The sequence below is a fragment of the Ischnura elegans genome, chromosome 2, assembly GCF_921293095.1.
Source record: "Ischnura elegans chromosome 2, ioIscEleg1.1, whole genome shotgun sequence".
In the NCBI taxonomy this organism is placed as follows: domain Eukaryota; kingdom Metazoa; phylum Arthropoda; class Insecta; order Odonata; family Coenagrionidae; genus Ischnura; species Ischnura elegans.
Window position 1 is genome coordinate 112,740,568 of NC_060247.1, and position 27,471 is coordinate 112,768,038.

A 27,471-nucleotide genomic window follows, 5' to 3' on the forward strand; every position below is an offset into this window, starting at 1 on the left:
TTTTCTTTCATAGAAATATATATATACAGACTATACACAAATACACATTTTTTGGACCCTAAGTAACTTCAGATCATTCTATCATAGAGAGTCTCTACATCAGTACCATATTTACAGAGTAAAAGTCAATTTTGAAGTGACATGGGCAATAAATAATAAAAGCAAACCTTAAAAAATGTCCTTACTCATTAAGAAACATGATTCAAATATTCAGTGTAAAACTTAAGAAAATAACTGGTTTTCTCTTAACTACCAAAACCTTCATAGACCACAGCTTTAGCCACTGATTAAGAAATGAAATAATTCAGCAGATAACTAGGAATGCCTTTGGTCAATCGATGTGATGATGGTTAAATTTGTACAATATGTATTCATAGTCTTTAACACCCTGTTAGTCACAATATTGCCACACCTAATTACATAACTAGTTTAGAGTGGTTACGGACAGCATGTGTCAAATGACAGATGGAATGAGCACAAACACATGTACATTAAAATATGAAATTGAGTATTGCAAACAACCTCACTCTCTCTCAAGCATTACCCTCGGAAATACCTGCAAATTAAGAGCCGTGCAAACAACAAACTTCGAATAGAGATGCAAACGAGTTGAACTAAAACTCGTAATTTTTGAGTCACACTCGAGTAATAAGGCCATATTTTTAATTTTTAGCAAAAATTACATTCATTAGTCTAATTTGATTCCCGAAAACTTAACGAATGTATCAATGTAACAAATTGAATAAAGCACTTGATTTTATACACATACATTCAACAAAGAAATTGATATCAGAGCATTACCACAACAGCTGTGGATTTTACCCCAAAATACAACTGTTACATAGACGCTCAAATTGAGCTTTCAGTCATTTCTAGGAGTGGTCGTCTTGCCTGAGAACTCGTTGCTCATTGGTGGGCCCTCAAATATAAGTCTTAGGTGACCTATGGTGTGTTACTAGACAATTTATTAAGCCTACAGAGTGATATTGCAACTTTTTAATACAGAGAGGCCTAAAATACGACAAAGCAGTATGCTCTGTGGTGAGTGAAGGCTCTTAGTGTTCACTATTCCTGAATGTACCCATAGACATGGGCATTGTATTTTGAAGATAGCATGATTAATTAAACTTTCATTACCGCTAATCTGAAAGGTTAATTCTCTAATTTCAATTGAATTTCAGTGGGCAATATCGCCCAGTAGCTTTTTCTCAGCAACAGGAGATTAAAAGTCCACGTCATCATTGTTAGTGACAAAGGCATGATTGAGAATGGTTTAAATACAAATGGTACAGTAATATGAGCCTGACTAGATGATTCAACTTTAAAATTAGAAGAAGCCCTGAAACCTTCAAAAATACATAACAGACAGAAATCCTTTTCTAACAAAAACAAGACCATGGAAGTAAGCTTAAGCATGCATTTTGCATTTGTGACATCATTTTGTCAAAATCAATGGATTGCATACTAAACAAGATATAAATTGACCCATATTTCCAGTTGATAATTGAATATTTTAAAAGTTAAGAAGAATTTTTCCCAGTGAAAATGTTCAGTTTTGGTTAGTTATCTGTTCTCAAGTATAAAAAGAGAGTATTCAGTGAAATATGAATCATAAATAATTAAATTTAATAATATTAATATCCATGCATGTTTTGTGCATTAAAATATCCTGATACCTAATCATGCACAGTTATTTTCTCAACCATTGCCTTCATTAACTCGACAGGTTTAGAAGAAGTGGTCTAGTTGAGTATTTTCTTAAATTGAACTTGTCTTGATTTTATATTGCTTGCACACTCCTCCAGGCAAAACAAAGGGATTCCTGATATGAAACATGATATTGGCATGAGCATTTCCGTAAGTACATAACATGGGAATGAACAAAATGGAGACTTAGAAAATATGTAAGAATGTATGCGGTAGGATCACCGCAATTGGGAGAGAATTCATTCGAAGCATGCTGAAGATACATTTGGAGTTACAGACACTTATGAGAGCCTGATAATGAAATTTTAAACTATGAATATGAATTTTCAAACTTCATCGATAAAATCATATGCAATGCTCAATAATCATCCATAAATGTTGAACACAAAGATTCTTATTCTTATCACAACAGTTAATTTGCAATCACATACCTTTCCAAAATAAATGTAATAACCATCAAATATAACAGTTAAGGCCATATTCACGCAAGGGTTAAAATATTTCAGCGTGTTTATATTCTCTGAAGGTACACAATGACAGTGCATTGTCTCCTTTTAGGCACGATGCTTAAGTACAATGAACATGTTTTCTTAAAATAATCTCTCCATTGAGTGATTAAATAAAAACTGCTTTCACACATCTGGGCATAATCAACAAATATTGTAACTCATTTCCTCAATTTCTTATCAGCAGATAACGGCAATAAGTAATACATGATAATACGTATCAACCACAATTCTAACACAATCACAAATGCTATTTACAAGACACAGAATTTTTAAAGGCCCAGATTTATGTGAATAGATATAACAATTACGTATCAGTAAAAATTGTCATTTATCGAAAAATTTGAGGTGCAAAATACTTTAAAACTATAGCTTTTTTCTATAAATCTAGACATATCTCTCATTACAATTTTCAGAAATATAAAATGTATGTTTTCTATATATCTGGGCTTAAAATATATTCTTTTCTGGATAGGAAGCCTTCGTCATATTAATAGCTGCTCTAACAGTTGATTATTTTTGGCTTCCTTTCCAAACGAAAAAATAATATGCTCAAAACATATCACTTTGGCTATCTAACATTTTATTGGTTCCAAGAACCTAGTCAGTCAAAAGTTTATCCTTCTAACAGTCAACAAACTTTAACATTACTAATTAAATGTCACCATACAGACTCAATAGAAAAATCCTTTTCGAAAGGAATGGAATGTTTTCCTGAACACTAGTGGAATGAAAGGGTGAGAATATCAACTTGGTAACAGAGTGTAGCCTACTCTCAGCAGTTAGCGTGGCGTGCACCACGCATCAGAGGCACAAGGAGGGCTGGCGGTCCTGCAAGGCGCAGGAAAGGATGCTGAAGCAGTTCTGCAGCTGTGGCCCTCTGTGCAGGATCACGCACCAGCATGCGCTCTAAGAAACTCTGCAGCCGAGGCGACACCTATACCACAAGGAATATTCAATTCACATTAGCGCATCAACAATAGAACTTCAAACAACTTCTCCATGTTAAATTTAAGTAGAGAGCTACTGCTCACGGAAGAGCAAAGCAACACTGTTTGAAGTCCATTTAAAAGACACAAGTAACTTTGACTTTTATAACTATATACTCTAGTTTCCCTTTCAACAGCATCTAATAGTGATGGATAATTACGTGTGTATGGCACATAGTTAGTGTATTTGTGAGGTTGGTGATGTGACAGAAAGGAAGGAAAAAGGAATGGACAGATACCACGGGAACATGGGTGGATTTGAAAAGTGCAGGTAGCACAATAAGTGAGGCAGAATTTCCAAAATCTAAATACAATGGAGCCTAAATATAAAGAAGTTGAGGGGGCCGTAAGTTTACTTCATCATATATCGGCCTGCACTTGTTAACTTTGAATAATACTTTGAACCAAGCTTACTGCATAATGGCATAACCAATATAATTGAAATTATTTTTAACCTTGCAAAGGAAAAAAGTCTGAAAGCCTTTAGAAAAAGAGGTACCAACCAACAAAACCTACTGTGTCACCTATCATCCCCTTCACCTTAGTCATTCATACTCCACTGCATGCAAAGGTGTGTGCACCTGTATTATTTAGATGCACAAGATATCAGCAACGCTATTCAGTGGAAATGATTTCCTGCAAAACACAAATTCTCCTCCACTCACCTTATGACTATTCTTCAGGGTGGGAGGTGGCATTTCCCGGATTCGGCGCATAGCTTGCAGAGGGGGCTCATTGAAGTATGGAGGCTCTCCGTCAACCATTTCAATGACCATTATTCCTGCCCAGAGAAATCAGGAGAGGAACACAATAAGGAATACGTAACACAAGACATAAAAGACATGTCACCGGGAGAAATCTAGAGAGGCTACATCATAAGGTTGTTATACACACGGCACGTCATAGCACAATCTGATGTATGAGCAAAGGCCCAATCAAAGTTGCATCGTGTAAAGCAGTGAATTGCTACAATGCATGCTAAAATGTGTAACAGCAAAATAGCCCCTCTAATGCCGTGCTCGTATTCTCCCAATTTCAACTATTTTTTTCCGATAGATGTCGCAGTAGTAACAATCAGAAGAAGCTGAGTGATGACATGTGTTGGTTATACAGTATTACTCGAATATATGCCATTGAAGCAACAACTATTTACACGAAACAATGCGCCACGCCAACGCGCCAACGTCTGTCAACAATGCGCACTGAATTTTGTTTGTTCTTTGTTCTAACAAGTACCTCGCTACTCGCACACTCAACAGACAATGAAATTTTGTGAATGAATGCTTGACTTTGATTACCGTGTAAAGCAGCAACACATTCGTCTGTGCAACAATTATTGCACACAAGATTGAGAACTTAATGCAGTGCTAACCTGTGCAATGACGTGCCCCGTGTAATAATTCCTTCCCTTAGGCCAGCAAGTCACAACAACAAATCACATTACCCACTGAATTTCAGCAACACAAGGAAGAACTCGGGAAACCAAATGAGGACCTCCCAAACCAATAACACCATTCCACCTTCATCGCCTGATGATGCGACCTGCAATCGCCACGAAAGCTCGTGTGACAAAGCGATGGACGCAGCTGCTTCTGAAAGCCATTGACAACTATAACACCATTCCTTCTGAGCATTGCAAATGAGCTTATGTGCCCTATGCTGCTCCGAGGCAAGCATTTTGCCAAGTGACTCAAGTCAAGGCAAGCACCATGAGGCATGTGCACCACAACAGGCAAAACACACATTGAGGCCCATTTCAAAGAAGGCTAATGAGGGTTCTTCTTTCCTTACTTTTTGCTGCTAACCTGAATAACGCTTGAACGGAAGTGAATTCCCCGAAAGGTTCATCTTGGTCATTTCATGATCAAGAGGCAAATATGCACAGCAGATTCCAAAAACTATGTTTTGGAGAGTTTGAGGGGTGAACTTTTTCTCATACACAAAATCTTTTTTTTCTACACGGCCACTGATTGCAGCCACAGTATATCCTCAAGCCACGTAAAATACCAGGATGCCAAATGCAAGCCACAATTAGTCTGAAATATGACTCTAAGCATTAAAATTTGTTTCCTTGTATTATAACACATGACAGAATGCCATCTGCTCTACAAATATCTCAGAAACAATGGATCATAAAATTTATAATCAATGAGGGAGTACACAATCAGGTGTAAATGAAATGCTACTAAATATAATAATGATTTGCTATATCACTACCATAGTGTTAACACTAACAAAATATACTTGCAGAAAGGGCTGTGCTTTTAGACTTAATTGCTCATAGCAAAAATGAGAGTTCTGAAAGGCCAGTGCCTCACTGTGCGCAGCTGTAATTCTAATGAGTGGATGTAAGAAATCTAGGGGGGAATCGTTAGGATCCTGTTAATCTCACCCAGAGACCAGATGTCCACCTCAGGTCCATAAGGCAAACGGGAGATCACTTCAGGGGACATCCAATAGGGAGTGCCCACCAACGATTTCCGCTTTGGCAGCTCCTGAGACACTTGGGCACAGAATCCAAAGTCAGACAATTTCACCTGAGGGGAAAGAAGAAAGATGATGAATCAAAATTAAAAATATTCCTATATCAAACCATTATTATAATGCATTTTCGGACAACTTAGGATCAGTTGTACGTGTCCACAGTCATCTTGCAACCACTTTTTGAGAGGATAACACACACTAGAATTGATTAAATAAGCAGGGATAGTTATGTGTCTCACCCTTCCGTCAGCTGCAAGCAAGATTGAGTCACTCTTGATGTCCCGGTGGATTACGCCTTGAGAGTGGAGGTATGCAAGGGCCTGCAGGCACTGCGCACAAGCCGTGGCAATCTGCGTCTCGTCCATGCGTGCGTGAGTGACTATGTCCGTCAACGCACCACCCTCCAAAAACTCCATCACGACCCACAATTCATCTCCAACCAAGAAACTGTCATGCATCTCCACAATGTTCGGGTGATGATAGTCACGCATGATTACCACCTGGACAATTAATTGCAAAGAGTAGAGTTAGAGAGGCTACACATCAATATTTTCTACATTTAATGTCTGATTTTAATAAAACATGAGGTAGGCATAGTGAAATTATTGACAAATTAGCCACATTAAGAATTCATTCCAGATTGCTACCCGTACCAGCGATGACAATGTATACTACAGAGACATACTCATCACTGTCTTTTCCAAAAGTTTTTGCAACTTTCGTCCTTCTAAAAAAACTTAGGGTTTGTAATGCACTGATATAAGTTATTTTGCAGTAACTACCTTGGGAGGACAAGATTTAATAAATCTAAAATCCAACTTTCCTTAAAAACATAGTTAAATTTGCTGATCCCACTGAAAAAGTATTTGAAAAGTTGCAGTAAAATCTTATTCTAACCAAAGTAGGAGCTGAAAGGCTTGTTGATAACAGCTGCTAGCTGAACACTGGTTGATAACAGCTGGCCTTGCCGATCAGACTGGTACCACAGTACCCGAAATGATGAAATAGGCAACATTTTGAACTCTCAGCATAATGCTTCCCTTGAGATATGTTAGGTTGTGTTGCCACAGAGACAGTTTTATGGTCAGATATAGCACGAGGAGAGGGAATAAATCCACTCAAAAAATGAGAGAATATGTACCTACTGAATTGAAAGATTCTTTAGAATAGAACACACTGATTGACACTGAGGATGGGGAGGAGTTAGGACTAAGATAGTCAATGAGGGAGAGAGAGGGTTAAAATACACCAAAAATGGTACTGTAGCTTATACATAATCCCCATAAGCCTTGCTTTCCAGGAAATATACAACTATGACTGCCTAATGCTGGACAAAGTGATCGCAGGCATTGAATCATGGTCTACAAGAATCAGTCAAATAATTAAGCAATGAAAGAAACATATCCCAGATGCTGCACTATGTATGACACATTAGCTGGCCAAAATTGAGTGATACAATTTTTTTCATGTTCATAAAAATACTAAACCTTCATACATCATTGAATGACAAAATTTTTTTACATTTCAAAACGATGCATGTTTTATACCTTCCAGCAGAGATCACAAGTCTGAGGTATTTTGAATGCCAGACAAACTTGAAATTTAATAAACATCTATTCAGAAAATTCTCTCCTGATCCAACCTTGTTCAGAGAAATTATAGATAATGTGTGGATATTTTTCCCTGGAAATATTAGAACTATTATTAAAATTCAACAACTTTTCAGGAACGAAATCAACATGGATGCACCAAAGTTCAATCAGTAAATTGAAGTGAATGAAATCAAAGATGACAGCCAAAGCTTCTACCAAATCTTATTTTGCTGTGAGCAAATGATACACAGCATACGTACAAATGCTTCGTTTCATTCCTTCAAGGCAAGTGATAACTTTATAGAGTGCTTTTACATAGGCTAAAAAATAATTGCCCCCTCTCCCACATCAAAGCATGCCTAAGTCACACACTGTGAGGATACTGCCAGACTAGCCAAGCAATGTAGCTGACTCATATATGGCTATGTTATTTGGCAGACATACCTTTTGAATGAATGGGAAGACAGCATCATTTGTACTTCATTTGCAATCATAATAAATTTTTAGCACCCCAGTTTTAACCATCAGAAACATATTAATTTAAATCAAGGCAGTGTAAAAATGAAACAAATATGGTTGAAAATTGAACAAATATCTACGTGGTATTTAAAAAAAAAACAACTGACTTTTCCGCATCTTTTAAGACCATTTTCAAATTCCCTGCCTTTTCCAGGAATGTGGCAACCCTGTATGAGATCATATAAAATTAGGTGACACGGTCCAGCTTATAAATAATTGATTGGCAACTTTTTTAGGTCCCTTGAATATAATATCACTATGGCAATTTTCAAATGGAATAATTACCTCATTGAAGAGTAACTCTCTTCTCTGCTGTTTCCTCAGGTCCATTTTCTTCACTGCCACCTGCCCTCCAGTCGTACGATCTACGGCAATACAAACAATGCCAGTGGAACCCTCCCCAATCTTCATGAATTGCTCCAGGTTCTCCCTTGGATCCCCTGGGCTGACGACCATTTGCAGGGCAGCACGGAACTGAAAAGATAAGGCACGTCTTTTACATCATCCAAAGACGACGCAATTGAGGTATTCCTCCTGGGTTTGTATCACCATCCATTTTGTTAGGAAACAGTTTCACCATCGATCCAGAATATGCATTTAGGTCTTAACATTAGGGCCAACAAGAGTCCCATGACATTATTCAACATAAGAAGACCAAAGAGCAAAAAGGTTTACTTAATAAGTGTTAGTGAGAGGTCAAAAGCTATAAAACTTTTCTCTTGTATTAAATTATTATCAAATACACTGAACTGTAATATTTTAGTATACCAAGTAACTACGTATAGCTAAAGCACTAGTGATGATCAGCTCCACGGGGCTTCTTTCCAAACGAGTAAACCACATAATAGACTAATCAACCCATGCAACCTGCTCCTGCGGCAGAACAATAAAAATTTCATAATAACGAAAATTGTGTAATAACATTTCTTTCACTATAGATAGGATTAGCCTTATCGTCAGAACAAACGATTTTTTTTTCGTAAAAACGAAAACTTCACGATAACATTTTTCATGTTAATACGAGTCTACTGTTAAGTGAAACATAGGCCCTGTGATGCAGAGTTACGATCCTTATCAAACATCTTTGTGAATGGCCCAGTTGTACAAGCTCAGAATGTTTCGAGGACCGTCGCTGCGGGAGGTGGGCCCTGCGACAATAGGGATGTGGGATGGGGGAGAGGAGAGGCAGGCAAGGCCATGTTTTATCAAAAGACTTTATCAATGAATGGAAACAAAAAACTATGCCAAAAAACCCTGTCCAAAAACCTGCTCTGTCCTCAACGCCCAAAAAACTTGGGCCTGCCTCTCAGTCGCAAAGATATTTGAAATAAAACCTAACTGATTATGGTAACGCCAAAGTGTAAAGATACAACCCGCAATGCATCTATCACTCAACATGACACTTCTAGTGTAAAGCGAGCGATACCTGTATTTCCATCCACATCAATTGCTATTAGAAAATATTTCCTAGTACCAGAATTTAAAACACTGCCTTTTAAAATAAATGGGGTATTTGAGCTCAACAGGTTCTTCATGTACAATATGAAATATAAACCCTAACGGACATAAAAAGGATTTCTCCCAATACAGGTCCCAATTGAAATTAGATCAGTGTGTCGGTGTGCAGGAAAGGGAGTGTTTCATTGCAGGGACCAAATCCCAGCCTCTACATTGGAATTGCTCACTGGACTTACTCACCTGCTCATGGGTGAGTCTCTGCTGCTCAAGGTGCTGCTTCGACATGGCCGGAGGACCCTGCTTGATGTTCTGGTTCTGATCGGCCACATTGTGATTCCGAGAGGACGGAGGCTGCTCCAACACTGATGGAGGCTGCTGCAAGCAAAACAGTCAATGGTTAAAATTCATTTTTTTCTGATCTCCACCCTCAAATTTTAAATTACAGTTGAATACACAGGTCTCAAAATTTTTTTCTATTTCAACTGAAAGGATATGTAGCACTTAAACATTGCATATGGAATCAGGGATCATGCAGTGATGCTTTGAGACTTGGATTGTTCATATGCTTGATCATGAAGAGCCTTACATTGAGGATAGGAATAGCTCGCAAGACTGTGAACATTGATGAATCACGCAAAGCCCATAAAAATGGCCAAGGAGTAACTGAGAAGCATAGAAACACTCAGCATGAATTTGTTACATCAACTACTCAACATCGACTCTGCTCATTGGCCGTTGATTTTGTTGGCCCAAATAGCAGGATAAGTCACTGAAAAATGGAAAAATAAGGGTCTTGTAAGCACAGTTTCATTTAGATTATTATAAGGTGCGAGACAACGAGGGTCGCCTCGAACGGACATCCTCTGAGACCCAGCCATTAAGCACGTTCCTGCTGTCATCGGAAGAGTCGCTTGACAAACGATGCCTTTCGGTGACCCCAGGGGCGTGGGGCTGGACAGGGCTGGTGGCCGCTACGAGAAGCAGTAGGTGTTGTGCAGCGAAACAAGGTGTATGGCTTGGGACTGAATAAAGGAAGTTGCTTGTGTGAGAGAATTTGGATTTGTTCCCTGCTTTGTTTCCCCCGAACCCCTCTACCGTCGGCGAAGACGACTTACATTTGGTGTCCGAAGTGGGGGATCTTTGCTAAATATTAGGGGAAGCAACTGCATATCAAGTCACAAATAACGGTGGAGAACAATCAAGAATGACGGGTCGGATCAGCTTATCGGGCCGCGAGATGGACCTCCAGCAGGCGGTGGATGAGCTATCCACGCAACTGTGGATTCTCAAGGAAGAGAACGAAAGTTTTCGGGCCCGTGCGGATAACACGAAGGGGGAAGGACAAATCACGGGGAAGTCATTCTCAATGGTATCCTCCATTGAGTATTTCTCTGGCGCCGCGGGGGAGAACATGGAGACGTTCTTCTCGCAAGTAGAGCAGGTGGCGAAACTTGGTTGGAGCGATGACGACAAGCTAAGTGTGGTCACCCTACGCACCCGCGGAGGGGCACTAGAGTATCTGCGGGCGAAGGAGAGAGCAGGGGCTGTTAAAACATACGATGACGCTCCGAAGTCTCTGTTAGAAAGGTACCGAGGGGTGAAAAACCGACGGTTCTACCGAGAGATGCTTGCAGGCATCCGCATGGCACCCAGGGAGCGGATCGAGGAATTTGTGGACCGCATTCGTGAATTGAACAGCCACACGTGGAAGGAGGAGGAAGATGCCGCAGCGGCCGCGATACGCCAATCCGAAGCGGATGAAAGAGCTTTGGACGCGTTTTTAAATGGCCTGCCGGGCAGAGTGGGGGAACATACGCGTCTCGTGATGCCGGAAACCTTCGACGCAGCCGTTAATGTGGCCGTGCGTATACGCGAGGCAGAGAGGAGGGCTCATCCGGAGACGGAAGAGAGAAACGTTTTCACGATGCGTGAGGGAGTCTGTCATGCTTGTGGGCAACCCGGACACTTTGCGAGAGAGTGTGCAAACAGGGGTGGAATGCGGTGTTTTAACTGCGGTGGACAGGGACATTGGGCGAGGAATTGCAGAGTGGTGGGGCGGATGCGCGTCGGGGGGCGCGTTGAGCCGTCTTTAAACGTTTCCGGGGCCGAGCAGGCCGCCCGCCAAGGCCCCCGGTAAAGACTTTGGTTCCATGTGTGCACCGTGAAGGGGGAATGGAGGACTTAGCGGTGATTGTCACGTGTGAATATAAGAGGCGGCGTATGTTAGTGGACACTGGGGCCCAGGTGAGCCTAGTGACTAAGGAGTGCTGTGGGGGGCAAGTTCTACGTAGGTCTCGTTTTAGGATAAAGGGTCTGACGGGTAGATGTATTTGGAATTACGGAGAGGTAGTGCTTCCGGTATGGTTCAGAAGCGATGTGCATAATCTTAGAGCCCAAGTAGTGGACACCTTGGGCGGGTATGAAGGCCTTATTGGTATTGACTTCCTTTGAGAAACGGGTGCCGTTATTGACGTGAAAAAGGGGGAACTCTCAATTGGGGGGTCAATAATTCCCTTGACCGAGAGAGGAAGAGCGAGATCCGAGGAATTCGCACCGCGGTCGGAGGAGGCATTTGGAGAGGGGCCGCGATGTGCGGTGACATCTGTGAGAGGATTTACGACGGGGGGCGTGGCTTCCACCGCCAGAGGGGGCGGGCCCAGAATCATGTCATGGGAACGACCGAGGGACGCATCGACGGCCGGCCCGGAAGGGAAGCCAGAGGTCGCCGAGAGAAATTTCGACAGCCCTGGGGCGGGAAAACCAAGGAGGAGAGCAAGGCGGCAGCGCGGAAGGAAGCGGCGGAGGGCGGGCGGAATGGCTATCCTGCCGACGGACTCTTCGGTGGGACAGGCGGAGGGGTTGGAGGGGCCTGATTTCGTGGGTCATGAGGGACCTTGGAGCCGCCGGCCACGTGTGGATGTGCCGGTTCGACTCCCAGCGGCGGAAGTAATCCCAGCCCGTTCATCGAAGCTCGTATCCCTCCCCTTACCCGGGCGGGAGTGGACGGAGGGAGAAGAGTGCGTGCTGGAGCCGGCTCTCGAGATGGAGGAGTGTTTAGTTGCCCAGTGTTTGTGTCGGGTGGACGGGGAAGGAAGCGCGAAGTTGCGCGTGAGTAATTATGGGGAGTCGGCAGTAAATCTATGCAAGGGCACAGTGGTGGCGACAGTGAGCGATGTTGATTTTGTTCCAAATGAAAGATTCTGCGGGGATGATATTGAGGGTGCATGCGATAGGAACGTGCGCTCTGTGGAGAGTACGAGTCTGTGCGAGCTTTCGGATAGTGACATTGAAGGGAAATTGACGCACTTGAATGGGGAGGAAAAAGCTGTTATGCGTCCCCTAATAGGAAGGTACAGGCATTTGTTTTCATTAACGGGAACACCCCCTGCGACCCACTTGGTAGAGCACGATATTCCTACAGGTGACGCCTGTCCCATTTATCGGAGACCCTATCGCACTCCGCATCATTTAAAGCCTTTAGTGGAGGAGTTTGTGAAGGAACAGTTGGAAGGGGGAATAATATCGCCTAGTCACAGCCCTTGGGCCTCACCCGTTGTGATCGTGCCAAAGAAATCTGAGGACGGAAAGCCTAAGTACCGGTTCTGCATAGACTACCGTGCTTTAAATGCAATTACTAAACCGGATGTATACCCACTTCCAAACATTACGGAAACCTTGGACTATTTGGGGGGGGGTGTAGGTATTTCTCGACCCTCGATCTAACGGCGGGTTATCACCAAATTCCCATGGCCCCTGAGTCACGCGAGAAGACTGCCTTTATTGTAAATAGCGGATTATACGAATACCAACGTATGCCAATGGGACTAAGAAACGCGCCAAGTGTATTCCAACGTATGATGGACGGAGTCTTCAGGGGAATGACCCCCACAGAGTGCTTGGTGTATATCGATGACGTTATTGTATTTGGCGGGTCGATTGAAGAGCATGCAGCGCGGTTGGGCCGAGTGTTTGAGAGGCTCGAGTCAGCCAGGTTGTCCTTGAAATTGACAAAATGTCACTTTGCCCTTTCTCAAGTAAGCTATCTAGGGCACATTATCAGCGGAAAGGGTATTCAACCGGACCCAAGTAAGATTTCGGCGGTAATGGACTTCCCCACTCCCAAGACGGTCAAGGAGACACAATCGTTTTTAGGAATGACTAATTATTACCGTCGATTTATTAAAGATTATGCCATCCTCGCTCGCCCGCTTACAATGTTACTGAAAAAGGGAACTGCATTCGTTTGGGCTCCGGAGTGTGACGAAGCAGTGGAAGGGCTAAAACGGGCGTTGACGAGAAGCCCAGTGTTGGTATATCCAGATTTCTCCTTGCCTTTCATCATAGCGACGGATGCAAGAAATTTCGCGATAGGTGCCGTCCTATCACAGGTGGTCAATAATGAGGAGCACCCGGTCGCATTCGCATCGAGGCAATTAAAGAAACCGGAAGTGAATTATATGACGACGGAGAAGGAACTTTTGGCCATTATGTGGGCGGTGGGACACTTCCGGTGTTACATCTACGGTCGGAAATTTACCATTTTGACAGACCACGCCGTGCTCACTTGGCTTTTTGGATTAAAGGACCCCAGTAGCAGGTTAATGAGATGGACTTTGAAATTGAGCGAGTACGATTACGAAGTAATTCATAAACCTGGTAAGACCCATGCAAATGCGGATGCCCTAAGCAGGAAGATTCGCCAAGTATCCGTGGAAGAGGTTCTAAATTTTCGGAAGGAGCAGGAAAAAGATCCCGAGTGTATAGAATGGAGAGGAAGAGAGGGATTCGTGGTCGATGGGGGTATACTATGGAAGGAAACTGCAATGTGAAAAAGAGTAGTAGTGCCTCGCAGCTGCCGGGAGAAAGTGCTCTGTCAGTGCCACGACCATATACTGTCAGGACATTTAGGTTTACAGGCAACAGGAAGTAAGGTTAAAAGGGACTTTTGGTGGCCATCCTATTCGCGAGATGTCAAGAGGCATGTAAAATGCTGCATTGCATGTAGTCAGAAGAGCCCTTATGGTAGGTGCAAGGCCCCATTACAAGCACTACCAGCAGCGAATAGGCCTTTCGAGTTTATTGCAATAGACATTGTGGGTCCCCTTCCGAGGACAGAGGAGGGTTATAGGTATATCTTGTCGATACTTGATCATTTCTCGAGGTATTTAGTGATGGTACCATTAACAGATCAGAAATCTGAATCCGTTTCAGTGGCACTTGTGAAGCAATGGATACTGAGGTTCGGAGTGCCGGAAACACTTCTTACTGATCAGGGAACTAATTTCATGTTAGAACTTTTTCGACAGGTCTGTAAGTTGCTACGAATAAATCAGTTGAGGACGTCACCCTTCCACCCATAATGCAATGGGCGAGTGGAGAGAGTTCACAGAACTATTGCGCAGATCCTCAGTCATTATGCCAATTTAAGAAACAACGATTGGGGGCGCCATAATGACTTTGCTGTCGCGGCCTACAACTGTAGTTATCATTGTAGCACAGGTTTCACCCCTCATGAATTTGGACGTCAAATGGTATCGCCTTTCCAATGCATCGGAGTTGGCGTATTAGAGAAAGAGCACCCCGGGGTGTCTGGATTAAGGGACAGATTAAAGGAAATGTGGGAAAAGTGTGCGAATAATCTACATCTACATCTACATAATACCCCGCAAGCCGCCTAAAAGGCGTGTGGCAGGGGGTGTTAGGACACCAGCCGTTTACAGCAAAAAATAAAATAAAATAAAGTGCTCAAACGAAGTTGGGACTAGCGTTTATTAAAGTCCTTTATAGTTCGGGGGAAAAACGATTTCGCGTATCTATCCGTTCGGCAAAACATCTCTCTTAATTTATCACTTCTATCGGACCTGGAAATATAGTGTGGCTCTAATATTATGTTCTCTGTGTCGCTCTTAAAGATATCCATTCTCAATTGTTCAAGCAATCTAAGCCTAGCGCGCAGCCTCCGAGTCTCCAACGGCTCCCAGCCTAATTCGCTTAACATCAGGGTAACACTGTCTGTACGCCCGTAGCAGTTTTTGACGAAACGCGCAGCCTTCCTTTGAATTTTATTCAGTTCGCGGATTAAGTCTTTCTGCACCGGATCCCATATGCTCGCTGCATATTCAAGGTGCGGTCGGACGAGAGCGAAATAGCACCTTTCCTTTACTTTCTCATCCGAAAATCTTCCCACAATACGTTTGACGAAACCTAATTTCTTCAGTGCTGTGCCGCAAATATTCTTTATATGTGTTCCCCACGTGAGGTTCGAGGTTATCGTAACTCCCAGGTACTTCACTTCGTCTGTTGCCTTTACATTAATGCCATCCACTGCATAAACATGGTTAGAGTTGGACGAATTCCGCAAGAAATGTACCGCCATGCATTTGCTCAGATTGAGTTTGAGTCCCCACTCTTGGCTCCACAAATGAACGTTGTTTAAGTCAGATGATAGAAATTCATAGTCAGAGTGATCACTAATTTCGCGATAGATGACAGCGTCGTCAGCAAATAAACGTATTTTACTTCTAATGCGGGAGCAGAGATCATTAATGTATATAATGAACAACAGGGGGCCGATTACGCTTCCTTGTGGAACACCTGATGTAACGTTTACAACATCGGAGCTAAGTCCGTCAAGAACAACTTTTTGTTTACGATCTCTGAGAAAGTCGCGTATCCAGTTTAAAACTGTCTCGTTTAATCCGCATGACTGTAATTTGTATAAAAGCAGAAAGGAAACGGAGAGAGGCCGTTAAGGGGAAGGGTAAGCGTTGGCAATACAAGGAAGGAGATTACGTGTTTTTAAGTGATCCCTGTATGAAGGTAGGGCAAGTGAAGAAATTTCATAAACCATGGAAGGGGCCATACCGCATATTAAAAGTGGTGTCGACATGTAACCTAATGTTGGAGCTCCCATTCCGCAACCTATTGGTACACAGGAATCGCATTAAACCCTATTTTGGCCCCATCCCCCCTCCTAGTTTAGGAACAGCTGATCGCAGGCCAGGCAGGCCGAGGAAGGAGCGGGCATCGCCGCCCTCCCAGCCGCCCGAAGACGCCGCTGTTACTTCTGAGGCCGAATGGGAGTGCGAGGGAGTGGGCGTGGTCGCCCCGGCCATGGGGTCCGACGACGGGTGGGACACAGCTGAGGAGGAATCATCGTGTAGCACGGAGCCTCCCTACATCCCTCCCCCCCAAGTGCATCCATTGCCGGCCGAACGTTCTCCCTACTACCTCAGATCGTCGGAACCAAGTGTTGACCCTCCTCCCTTCCCCCTTCCTGAATCGGCGGGAGACCCCCCAGTGTCCCCTCCGCCCCCACAGCCTTCGCCGTTGGGACGCTCCCCTTATTTTCTTCGTCCACGGGCAGCTCGTCCATCGGTGGAGGGGGTGTAATTTGGGCAGTGATGATGGAAGAGGGTGGTGGCTGGAGGACACGTAGAATCCGAGAGCTATCGCTGTGTCTGGTTTATGTCTCTCATTTGTTTTAATTTTTGTAATTTCTTTTGATTTGGATTATTTTGGGTTTGGGATATGTACTTATTATATTCTGGATGGGTTGATTTCTTTGGTTTAATTGCTTCTAGGGAATCTCAATGGTTGATATGGTAATGCGTATTTTATTGTATTAATTTGTTTTGAGCAGTGAATACTTGTAGTTCTCTTTGTGAATGTTGATTTAGAGGTAGGGGCGAGTCAATCGGCTCGCGCGGATGAAGAGTGATTGGGTATAATTAAGTACACTGGAGGAGATCGTGTGGTTTGACGAATCAGTGGGCACGGTGCAGGAGTTGTGAGTGGCGCTGAATAGCGACGTGAACCGGTCCTTGAGGTTTTCCGACTCATGGGACTCCATTAGAATGTGCAACAGACTAAAGACAATAACGGAATTATAATGGACATCATGTTGTTAAAAAATTACATATCTGTAATCACTATTTTTAATTCTTGTATTGTCGTCTACCCATTACTGGTCACGGTGGCGTATTAAGGGGTCATTTGAATATTGGACTTGGCTTATTTTTATTTCTTTTGTTCTATGATGCTTTAAATTCCATGAGTTGCTTCGGGAGTGTCAGCAACTCACTTTGGGGGGGATGTGGATGTAAGCGCAGTTTCATTTAGATTATTATAAGGTGCGAGACGACGAGGGTCGCCTCGAACGGACATCCTCTGAGACCCAGCCATTAAGCACGTTCCTGCTGTCATCGGAAGAGTCGCTTGACAAACGATGCCTTTCGGTGACCCCAGGGGCGTGGGGCTGGACAGGGCTGGTGGCCGCTACGAGAAGCAGTTGGTGTTGTGCAGCGAAACAAGGTGTATGGCTTGGGACTGAATAAAGGAAGTTGCTTGTGTGAGAGAATTTGGACTTGTTCCCTGCTTTGTTTCCCCCGAGCCCCTTTACCGTCGGCGAAGACGACTTACAGTCTCTTTGATTTCTAAACTCTATCAAAATAAACCATTAAAGAAAACAGGTAGACAAACCCATTCAGACAAAGGTGGAATGAGCAGTACGAGTAGACACATACCAGTGGTACAGCCCGGCCACCAAGAGTTGCCCGATGACATTTAGAAGGGTCTAAATCGGGATATGGGGCAAGGTTGCCAGGTGAGAAAGGGAAACGCCCACCTCACATGTAAACAAAAGGGTTCCCTTAAGAAAGCAGCCGGAAGGGATGACGAGCACGAAGGACCCAAAGGAAGAATCTCCTGCTTTGGTGATTCGAAGAAAGGGCTTGTTTTGGTGGCTCAGGCTTGTTTAAGTACTTCATATGCATGTGACAACATCATATGACTAGGCGAGGGTGTGAGGTGCATTTATGGGACAGCGATTGGCTGCAAACCGTGCTGGCACAGGGTTCTTTGCCCCTCCTTTTGAACTTCCATCGGATAACTCTCGACTAGACTGTAGACTTTACTGATTCATCTCTTTGAACTAAGGCCGCACTCCAACCAGGCCATATCTCTCAGTTGACTCACCTTTTGAGGATGGAGCATTTGGGCATTGGGTGGCTGGAGGCGCATGTGGCTAGAGGGAGCTGCAGCTGCTGCTGGGTGTGGAGGCTGGTGGCCTGGACGGCTGGGTGCAGCGGCACCTGCATACCCCGAGTATGGCATGGAGTTATCCAACCCAGGAGGAGCAGGGTGCTGAGACTAACACAATCACAGTGAAATTATTAAAGGAGCATAAAATAATCAGACAGAGAGAATACGTGGAGGGGATTTGAAGATTTGGTCACCATTTACTTTTCCTAGGAATGGACACACAGTCCATAGGTCAATGATTTGAATACTAGTCTTGAGAGTTATGGCTACATTCTTTTAAGATAGCTATGGAACCAAACAAAGTGTATGACGCCTGGTGGCTAAAAATCAAAGATGAGGAGAGGTGATTGTGTGAATAAAGCTGTTTAAGAGCATGTTGTTTACATGAATTTTTTTGACAGAGCCCATGAGGATTACATATCAAGAGTAATGTTATCAATAATTCATTTTATGTACCTCTTAAAATATGCTTTTGTAGATTAATTTTCTCTGGAAAAAATTATCAATGTCAAATAATTCTAGGCAGTGATTTCTATGAATCCATAATTATGCCAACTGTATTCTATTTCATTATTTAACAAATTTTACCACAAAAAATAGTTTTAGAAATATTTGGCACATTTTTTCAAAGCAAAAGAGTTAACAAGTTAAAATAATGTGGGCAAGGAAGAGGTAAAATTCAAACAAATATGTATCTAATCAAGAAAAAGTTTTGTAAACTTCAAGGATACACCTCTACTCCAATCATTTGAGAAAGATCTGGTGCTCAATTTATTTGTTAGGTTGATAAAAAAATAATACCCCACAAGAAAAAATGAGAGTAAATATAAAAAGACCATCTAATTGTCAAAGGAAAAATAATTACTTATATATCTCTGCGAAGAATATTTACTTGGTTATAAGATTTAAGACAGATAATTCTTTTCTAATTAAAAATGTTGCTGACCCTGTCAGTTGTACAAACCATTTTGTTGGCATCCAGAAAATACAAAATGCACAAACAAAGTCGTCAGAAGAGCAAATAGACAAGTGAATAATATCTTAGAATCATAAATAATTACTCGTTACAATTTGAGAACCTTTTGCTGACATATTCTTTTAATTTGTGAAAGAATATTTAGGGCATTTCCAAAAGTGCCATTAAACAAGTTGACTTTGAGTTCACTTGATGACAAAGGGCAATTTACAAACTACCTTCAAAGGAGCAAATATCTAGAATCCATTGTCAAGTTAATAATATAAGTATGGAATTTCAATTAATACCCATCCTAATTCCAAGTAATTCCCATCATACCAAGCAGGGCCATAGGAAGGGAGGCCCAGGCCGGGCGCCACCCAAGCCTGGAGAATTTTTGCCCAACCTGGATGTCTCCACCAGCCTGGAAAAATTTTTGCCTAACCTGGGCATCTTGGCATTGAATAATTTTTCTACAAAGTCACTTTAAAAGTTTAATTTCACATAGCATCCCCGGCCCTGATCTATGCCTTAGAATAGGTTTCTTATAGTTGTACTCATTAAACCCATAGACTTGTTGCCCAACCTAACAACCCATCTTGTCCCCCTGGCCAATAATCCTGACTACATCACTGATAACAAGTCATTAACAAGGCAAATTTTCATATTATAATACTCCATGTCTCTTGCAGAGGAGATATATTGTTAATTATCACTGGTTTTCGAAAACGCCCTTAATCTTCTTTGACAAATTAAAAATTTTGATCTCCAAGCTCATAAAAGGTCACAGCAAAAGGGCCACGTGTTGACCTAAAGGTCTCAAATTTTTTAGGCCCTATTTTGAGTCAGTTCAACTATTTTTTTTTTTTTTATTGGACAAGTTTCCCTAAGTAAAATTGATGTTTTCCAACCAGAACTTAAGCTCTGGCTGAACTGAATCAGGTGTTTACACCAGATAAATGAAAAGATAAACTTAGGCCAAAATTTAGAATATAATACATGAATATGTACCCTTCATTAAGCCAACAATTTAATAAAATGATGTTTAGCTTTACTAATTCATCCTTGCAATAGGTGTACTGAACAACTGTTTAACAGTAATATCCTAGGAATGGCCCATTTGCTACTCATCTGCCTTTCTGCAGGCTATTCCAACACAGTTTTCCTTCTTCAATACAGCCATTGGGTCAATCACACCAGATAAACTATTTGCCAACGCCATTCTTTTTAAAAACTTACTTGAGAAGTGAGGTTGCCATTGGAGGAGATGTGGCTCTGCTGATAAGCAGCTCCCCAATACTCAGATGGCTCTGGCCGTGGCTGCATGGCTGGGGTCGTGGCGACAGCATCGCCTCCCCACTCGCCAGGGTACCCCTCTCGGTGAGTTGGCTTCACATTCTGCTGACGAAAAAACAAGAAAGCATGGAGTGTTAAACTCAAGGCCTTCACAATGTAGCCTCATTAATGCAAGAGGAAAGCAGAAAGAAAACAAACACCAAAGTTATTGGCCACTAACCCCATTGCACAAAGTAAATGATGGGTAAAAGCAGGGCCCTTCCTTTTCTCTTCAAGCAATTAGAAACAACAATAGTTGCAATGATGCCATGCTTCGATCATGTCTCTTCGTAATTTTTTACGAGAAGAACGAAAAGTTCACAAAATGCTTAGAGTGGTCCACCTGCAAACATTTCAAAATACAGCACCTTATCCTTTCACCTTGAGAAACAGAGTGGCAGGCATCAGGGGATAGCAATGAGATTGCTCAGTTGTAATTATGGGGACATTATTTTTTTTCCATGGTGACAATAATTCTCTTTAATTACAGAAATTCCTCACTCATTAGACACTAATAAAACTCAATAAGAATGAATTCCAAAAATACTAAGGTTCTCCCCTGATTGATTGGTTCTTTCACAATTGGTGATGCTTTCGTATGCAGTGGTTGATTATGCTCTTCCACATGTTGCTTGTTGGAAGCATTTCCCTCTGTCTATGTTCTTTTATTTTTCATTAATTTACATGGCTTCTTTTATGATGTGATCCCAATAATAGTACCTGTGGCATACACCCTTAGTATTTTTGAAATTCATTACATGACCGAGGTCCAGGCAATGCTTTGCTACCACTGATTTCAGTAGGTTGAACAAGCGTAAGCATCTTTCGTGTTCTGTCAGACGTTTTTTGATTTTGCAGCCTGAATCCCCAAACCTAAATTCCCTGTGAACATGACCGCATTCACATAGAATGCAGTATACTCAAAAGGTTTTGAGGCCCAAGTCGTCCTATGTTGTCCCTACACAGGTTTTGATCTTGTTTGCAGATTTATGAATAGCTTCTATGCTGTGTCTTAGGAATATAAATAATAAGAAGAACTTGACTCCACATTATACCCCGAATGACAACAGCAGACTCAAACTATGAAATATTGGAATGAGTTTCCCAAAACCACACATGGCGGGAAACCTGAGAATTATTTATTCAGACTATATGCTGGGATAAACTCAAATTCAACAATGCAAACTATATACTTTTCCGAGAACCCATGTAATTAAAATAAAAAAATAAGATCAATCTTAATTAGGCATCTTTCAACCACCTGAAAAATAAATGAAATTGATGAAACATGATAACTAAGCCAAACAACAGTTTTTGAGCAACCCTATTACAGCATTTTTTGACCAAAATACCAAAGCCGACACACGAACTACGAAACCATGAACTGAGAGATATACCAGCTCTCCCGGAATTTATCATATGATGATATTCCCCAATGGTGGTGTCAGAGGAAGAAGTAAGTGCCCAAGAAGCATTTTAGGATAAAGATGAACATATAGGAGGGAGCACACACCCTGGGGCCGTATTCTGTATTTCATCGGTACTGCACCGGTCGGTTTTCCTTCCCAGCCCACTGACAGCACATCATTCCGTACCGACGACGGTTTCCATACCGACGACGGCAAATTCAGCGATTCAGTATGGTCGTCGGTATCAAACCAGTCGGTACGGTTTCCCCTCCTTCTCAAACAGGGAAAATCCGAATATATCCGAAGTTAGAAGTCATCTAACGTGTCTCCACCAATGAAAGAAGGGTAAAAACAAGTGAAGACTCATTCGCACAGTTTGTTGTCGTCATTCTCAATCTTTTTATTTGTGGAAATTACGACTTATTGCTAGATTAAGATAATCGATATTGGATAAGTTGTTAACAGTGCTTATATAATGTGTGGTAGTAATGCTGTACCTACAGAATCGAAGGAAACAATATTACAACATCACAATATAGTTTGTATGTGATGGAGATTGTTGTTGCTGGAATGAATTATTGAAACTATCCTTGAGATCGTACTTTCTTTTAAATATTGGTTCCGTATATTGCTATTTATTCATAATTTGGTAATATAGTTGTCATTAAGTAAGTTCCGTCTAAATTTTATCAACGGAAGGTTATGCCATTGGCACCGTAGCAGACGAAAATAACATACCATGGAACGTGAACGTAGGATTCAAGAGCAAATGTAAATGTCATATTAGAGGAACAAGTTAGGAAATTGTTATAAAAATATGGAGCTGGGTGTAATTAAAAGAAGTGTAATGACGAGGAAGTAAAGAAATTGTGATTGGGTGAAATACATATGTTTAAGTTGCGCATTCCAAGTGAGAGAAAATGATAATATTGCGGCAAACCTCATTCTTATTAACAAATACCTTCTTTTATCGTCAAGGGAATCAATGGCTAGCGATAAAATGAAATACAGTTGCCTGTTACAAATGAAAGAAACTGATACCGTTGTGGCAAACTTCATACTTAAATAATAATAATAATAATAATAATAATAATATTTAATTTCCTGTTGGCTATACAAGTATAACATAGGATTTAGTCAAAAAAGAAGAAAGTTTATACAAAAGTTACATAGAAATTACAATAAAAGATAAGCAGTTAAATACATACATAATTATATTAATTTGTCATTTAGATACTCATCAATGCTATAATAGCATTTCTTAAGTAGCAGTTCTTTTAGCTTATTTTTAAAAGTATTATTACTCACTGCACATTTTATTGCATTTGGAACTTTATTGTAAACCATAGAGGCTGAGTGGTGAGGACCTTTTCTGCTTACATTATAAGGCTGATTGTTCAGATGGACATTGTCTTTACTACGTGTCCCGTGGTTATGGATTGACGAGTTGGGCATAAACAGGTGCCTATTGTTTCTCACAAAAGTACAGCAATTCAAGATATAAATACAGGGGAGAGTAAGTATTTTAAGTTCTTTGAATAGGGGTCTTCCTGGGGTCCTAATTGAGACCCTTAGCATACTCTTAATAGCCCTCTTTTGTATTGAAAATGCCTTTATTGCAGCACTACTATTACCCCAGAATACAATTCCATAAACTAAAAAAGAATGGATTTTGGCGAAGTAGATGAGACTTAGAATCTGAGTTGAGGTAGTTTGGGCAAGTTTCCTGATCATATAGATCCCAGTATTCATTTTATTGATTAATTTGGTTATGTGAGGCTGCCAGTCAAGGTTCATATTGAGATATAAACCGAGAAATTTAGTGGTGTCACAGTGAAGTATAGTGATATTTGAGTCTGTTCTGAGAAGAGGGCTTTGAATTGGTGGGTTTGTTTTATTATGAAAATGAACGAAGCATGTTTTGTTTTCATTAAGAAGTAGGTTGTTTGACCGGCACCATTTGGACATAGTTGTTAAGGTTTGACGGGCAGCACTGCTAGCATCTAGGAAATTGTCACTTATGTTCAGTGTGGATGTATCATCAGCATATAATATAACTACCTATCAACATATATATAAAAGATCTTATTTCTATGCCGAGAGAAACGCCAAATGATGATTGAGTGAAATAATAGTTGCCTATTCAGAGTGAAATAAAGTGATAACATTGCGGAAAAACTCATATTTAATCAAAAATATATCTTTTATGTCAAAGGAGCAAATAAATGATGATAGAGAGAAATAAAGCCTATTACAAGCGAGTGAAAGTGGTAACATAAATGAGAGAAAGTCATTATATGTTAGCAAACCTCATGTTTATTAACCAATATCTTATATTTCTGTCAAGGTAATCAATATAGATGATGACACAGTGAATTATAGAGGCGTATTCGAAGGGGCAGAAAAAGATAACATTGCAGCAAACCTAATTATTTACTCGGTGATGAGGTAAAAACAAAATAAAACGTACAATGCGCACCGGAGAGTTCATGAAACCCAGGGCGACATTGCCTCATACTTTTGCACATACTTGTCATACTTTTATATCTTTGGCCACATTATGAGAAACTGTGCGTAGCTTCGTTAAAACAAGACCAGGCAGCAATTCCCCCCACCCTTCCTCCACTGTTCTGGCATCGGACTTCTTATGCCATGGCGACTGTAATTTCGGGCGTTGAGGTAATTTTATATCATTTAATACTTTCACACATAGCTTAATGCTTCAACTCCTGTTAGGAAATTGCAAGAGGAGAGGAGACTCATTTTCCTATTCCAGATAAAATGACTAAGTACACCACTATAAGAAATGCAGACACAATTATGGAATAATTATAAATGAATATGATGGAATGACATGAATGAAGGTATAAATACAACCTTCGAATACTTTGAAAGATTTTTATTAATATGTACCAAATAAAAATCTGTCAAAATTTACAAAGGCTGTATATTTTCATTCTGCATGAATTTTCACTAACTGTAAGTGAAAGCTAATAAATTGATTGTTTGAATAAGGAATGATATCACTATTCATAGATTTTCAAGGTGAACTCATTTCAAGCCCCATAGCACTATACAGGTACACCAAATCTTGATGGGCAGTTAGCTACAATAGGGTAGTTTCCTTTATCAAAGAAAATGAAAGGCATTGATAGTGATCCATTACCCACCATTAGTGTATCCATAATATACAAATTATTTGCTTTTAGAAATCCCAGTTTAGACGAATGGCAATGGTCAATTTTAGCCTCATTTAAAAAAGGCCAGATTGGGGGCCATAAGATGCCACTCCACGGGATGTCACAGGGACCTAGATGCTATATGAGTAGTCAGCAGTTTTACATGGTATGAGATTACTAAGGCATGCATGAGGCACAGAGCACAGGGAAACATCTCTTAATAATCACCTATTAAAATTGCCTATGGTCGGAAAGTTTCCTTCGTATGATAGGGTATTAATAATCCTTATTTAAGCCAAGCGCTAACTGCTATCAGGGTACTCTGCTAGCAGCCTGCATTGCACCAAGGTGGCCTCACATGGCGGCAGCTGGAACCAGAATGACGTCACACACGCTTTTCTCAGCATTTATACTTAGCCGTCACGTTTTCGCGTGCTTGAAATTTTTTTACTTTTCATTTAATCGTGAAAAATAGATATTGTCATTTAAAAATCTAAAAATGTGAAAATAAAACTGTTTGCCAGTTTGGAATAAGATTCTATTCCAGCAATATATTTTACGTCATCATCATCATTCTTCGCTTCCAAGTAGGACCAATGCTTAATGGACAACATTCACTACGAGAAGAATCTTTAATATGAATTTAAGCATTTATCATAAGTTCAATGCATTTGAGGGCATTCGATTTGCAATTTTTTAAAGTAATTCTGAATTCAACCCCAAGTTTTTATGTTGTATCTGGGCTCTTTTTGTAATCAATCCAGTTTTTTTTTTAAAGTGATACAATTCTGGGTAATAGGTCTCAAGTATGCCAATAAAGTTTACAACTATTTACTATGAGCAAAAGGTGGAGCACTGAGCTGAAGATAAACAAATTGCATGTAAGATGATGCTTTAAGACTTGGTCCGTATAAAATTCTAAAAATAGGCAAATGTATCATAGATATATCCTTACAAATTTTCAAAGTAAACTTTTTCGTGCACGTTAAGACCAAGATAACGAATCCATACAAAAGTGTTAGTAGGTCGAGTTTAAACAAAGGCTCACCCCCCATAAGCTTGATGTACAACACCGGAGGACTTTCAGTGGGATCATATGAAGAGTCGAGCAGATAAGGGCGGTAAATACCAGAAAAGTGCAATTACTATTTGACAGGTATCAAGTACCACCATTACTCACGTATGAATCGCGATGATACGGATCTGGCCTCTCATTCCGGTACGGAGTGACTCCCATATGATGCTCCGAGTTTTGGGAATGAGAACCACTGGAAGGTCGCGACTGCACCATAGGACCAATGACCTCCCCCTCAGGCACAGCTGGGGGTACATTCGGACGGTAATCTCTTCGAAGACGAGGAGGGCTTGATGACCTTAAGGAGTTAGACCGGGCGACATTCGATGTTTTCGGTATTCCATTTTCTCTACCTCGAGAATCGCCTCTCACAATAGTCTAAAAGTGGAATTGAAACCTTCTGATACACATTTATACACAAAATACAATAATAATGGATTACAGGAATAATAAAACAAATTGGCATGGCACATGACTGTGGAATTATAACGAAAACACACAACACAAAAATGAAGATGTAATGAAGACAGGAAAGCTTACATTTAATATTCTAAATCAAAGGCCCAGTTTTGACGGCTTTCCTTTGAGTTAGGACTACACCATACCTTAAGATCCAATATTTCTGTAGGCGTTATTTCCGATGGATCAACCAGAGGCAAGGGCCGATTTGTGCTCTTCAATATTTGGTTGTTCCCAACGATGCTGGCCCATTGTAAAGGCAGACCAACGTAACGGCCTTCACGTTTATCATATCCTGTATGGACCCGGTGTTCAAAATTCGTGGGCGGAGAAATAAGTGGCTTCTTCTTTTTCTTATTAAACATTTTTAAGAAACTGCAGAAAGCAAAAAACATAAATTAGGAACCAAAACATTCCACTCCGAGATCAAACAAACAACAAATCCACATATTATAGCGCATTCATGGACATTAATATCCAAAAGGTTTGTAATTTCAGCATTAAAATGATGCTTATTCTTAATGAGAAAGAGTTTTCCTCACCTGTTAGTGCCGCACCCGTGGAAGAATTCGCCTACATCTAATGTATTTACAAGATTTACCTAATCACCACGAACCATGTTGCTGTCCTGAACCACGCTGAGACCCCTGGAGGAAAACTTTCAAACTGCGTGAGGTGACGTCGAGTGTTTCTTTAAACTTTTATTTTTTATTAGCGTCATTGAACGAACGTAACTTAGCAATGTTGCCAAGCATCAGTAAT

The 27,471-nt window shown here is 41.1% G+C and overlaps 1 protein-coding gene across 3 annotated transcripts; it reads right to left on the reverse strand.

The window, feature by feature from the left end:
* LOC124154431 (serine/threonine-protein kinase PAK mbt) lies at positions 1–27,357 on the reverse strand. Of its 3 annotated transcripts, none has more exons than XM_046528141.1 (11): positions 27,252–27,357; positions 26,856–27,084; positions 26,356–26,628; positions 20,492–20,653; positions 18,232–18,405; positions 9,496–9,627; positions 8,083–8,271; positions 5,926–6,186; positions 5,595–5,739; positions 3,868–3,983; positions 1–3,150 (listed from the first exon to the last, which is right to left on the reverse strand). In XM_046528141.1, exons 2-11 carry the CDS (start codon positions 27,072–27,074, stop codon positions 2,989–2,991), a joined length of 1,833 nt encoding a protein of 610 aa, XP_046384097.1. In that variant the 5' UTR covers positions 27,075–27,084; positions 27,252–27,357; the 3' UTR covers positions 1–2,988. The 3 variants fall into 3 exon arrangements, with proteins under 3 accessions (XP_046384097.1, XP_046384096.1, XP_046384095.1); XM_046528140.1 differs by having other exon boundaries at positions 9,496–9,630; positions 20,492–20,650; positions 27,252–27,356; XM_046528139.1 differs by having other exon boundaries at positions 9,496–9,630; positions 27,252–27,356.
* Between the last annotated feature and the right edge of the window lie 114 nt (positions 27,358–27,471).

Bases quoted from the DNA above. Each gene is read 5' to 3' on its own strand.
- LOC124154431 (XM_046528139.1), bottom strand. From the start codon at position 27,074: ATGTTTAATAAGAAAAAGAAGAAGCCACTTATTTCTCCGCCCACGAAT. The intron at 26,629-26,855 runs GTATGGTGTAGT...TTCCACTTTTAG, and splicing joins CAGAAATATTGGATCTTAAG to ACTATTGTGAGAGGCGATTC. The intron at 3,151-3,867 runs GTGAGTGGAGGA...CTTGTGGTATAG, and splicing joins CCCTGAAGAATAGTCATAAG to GTGTCGCCTCGGCTGCAGAG.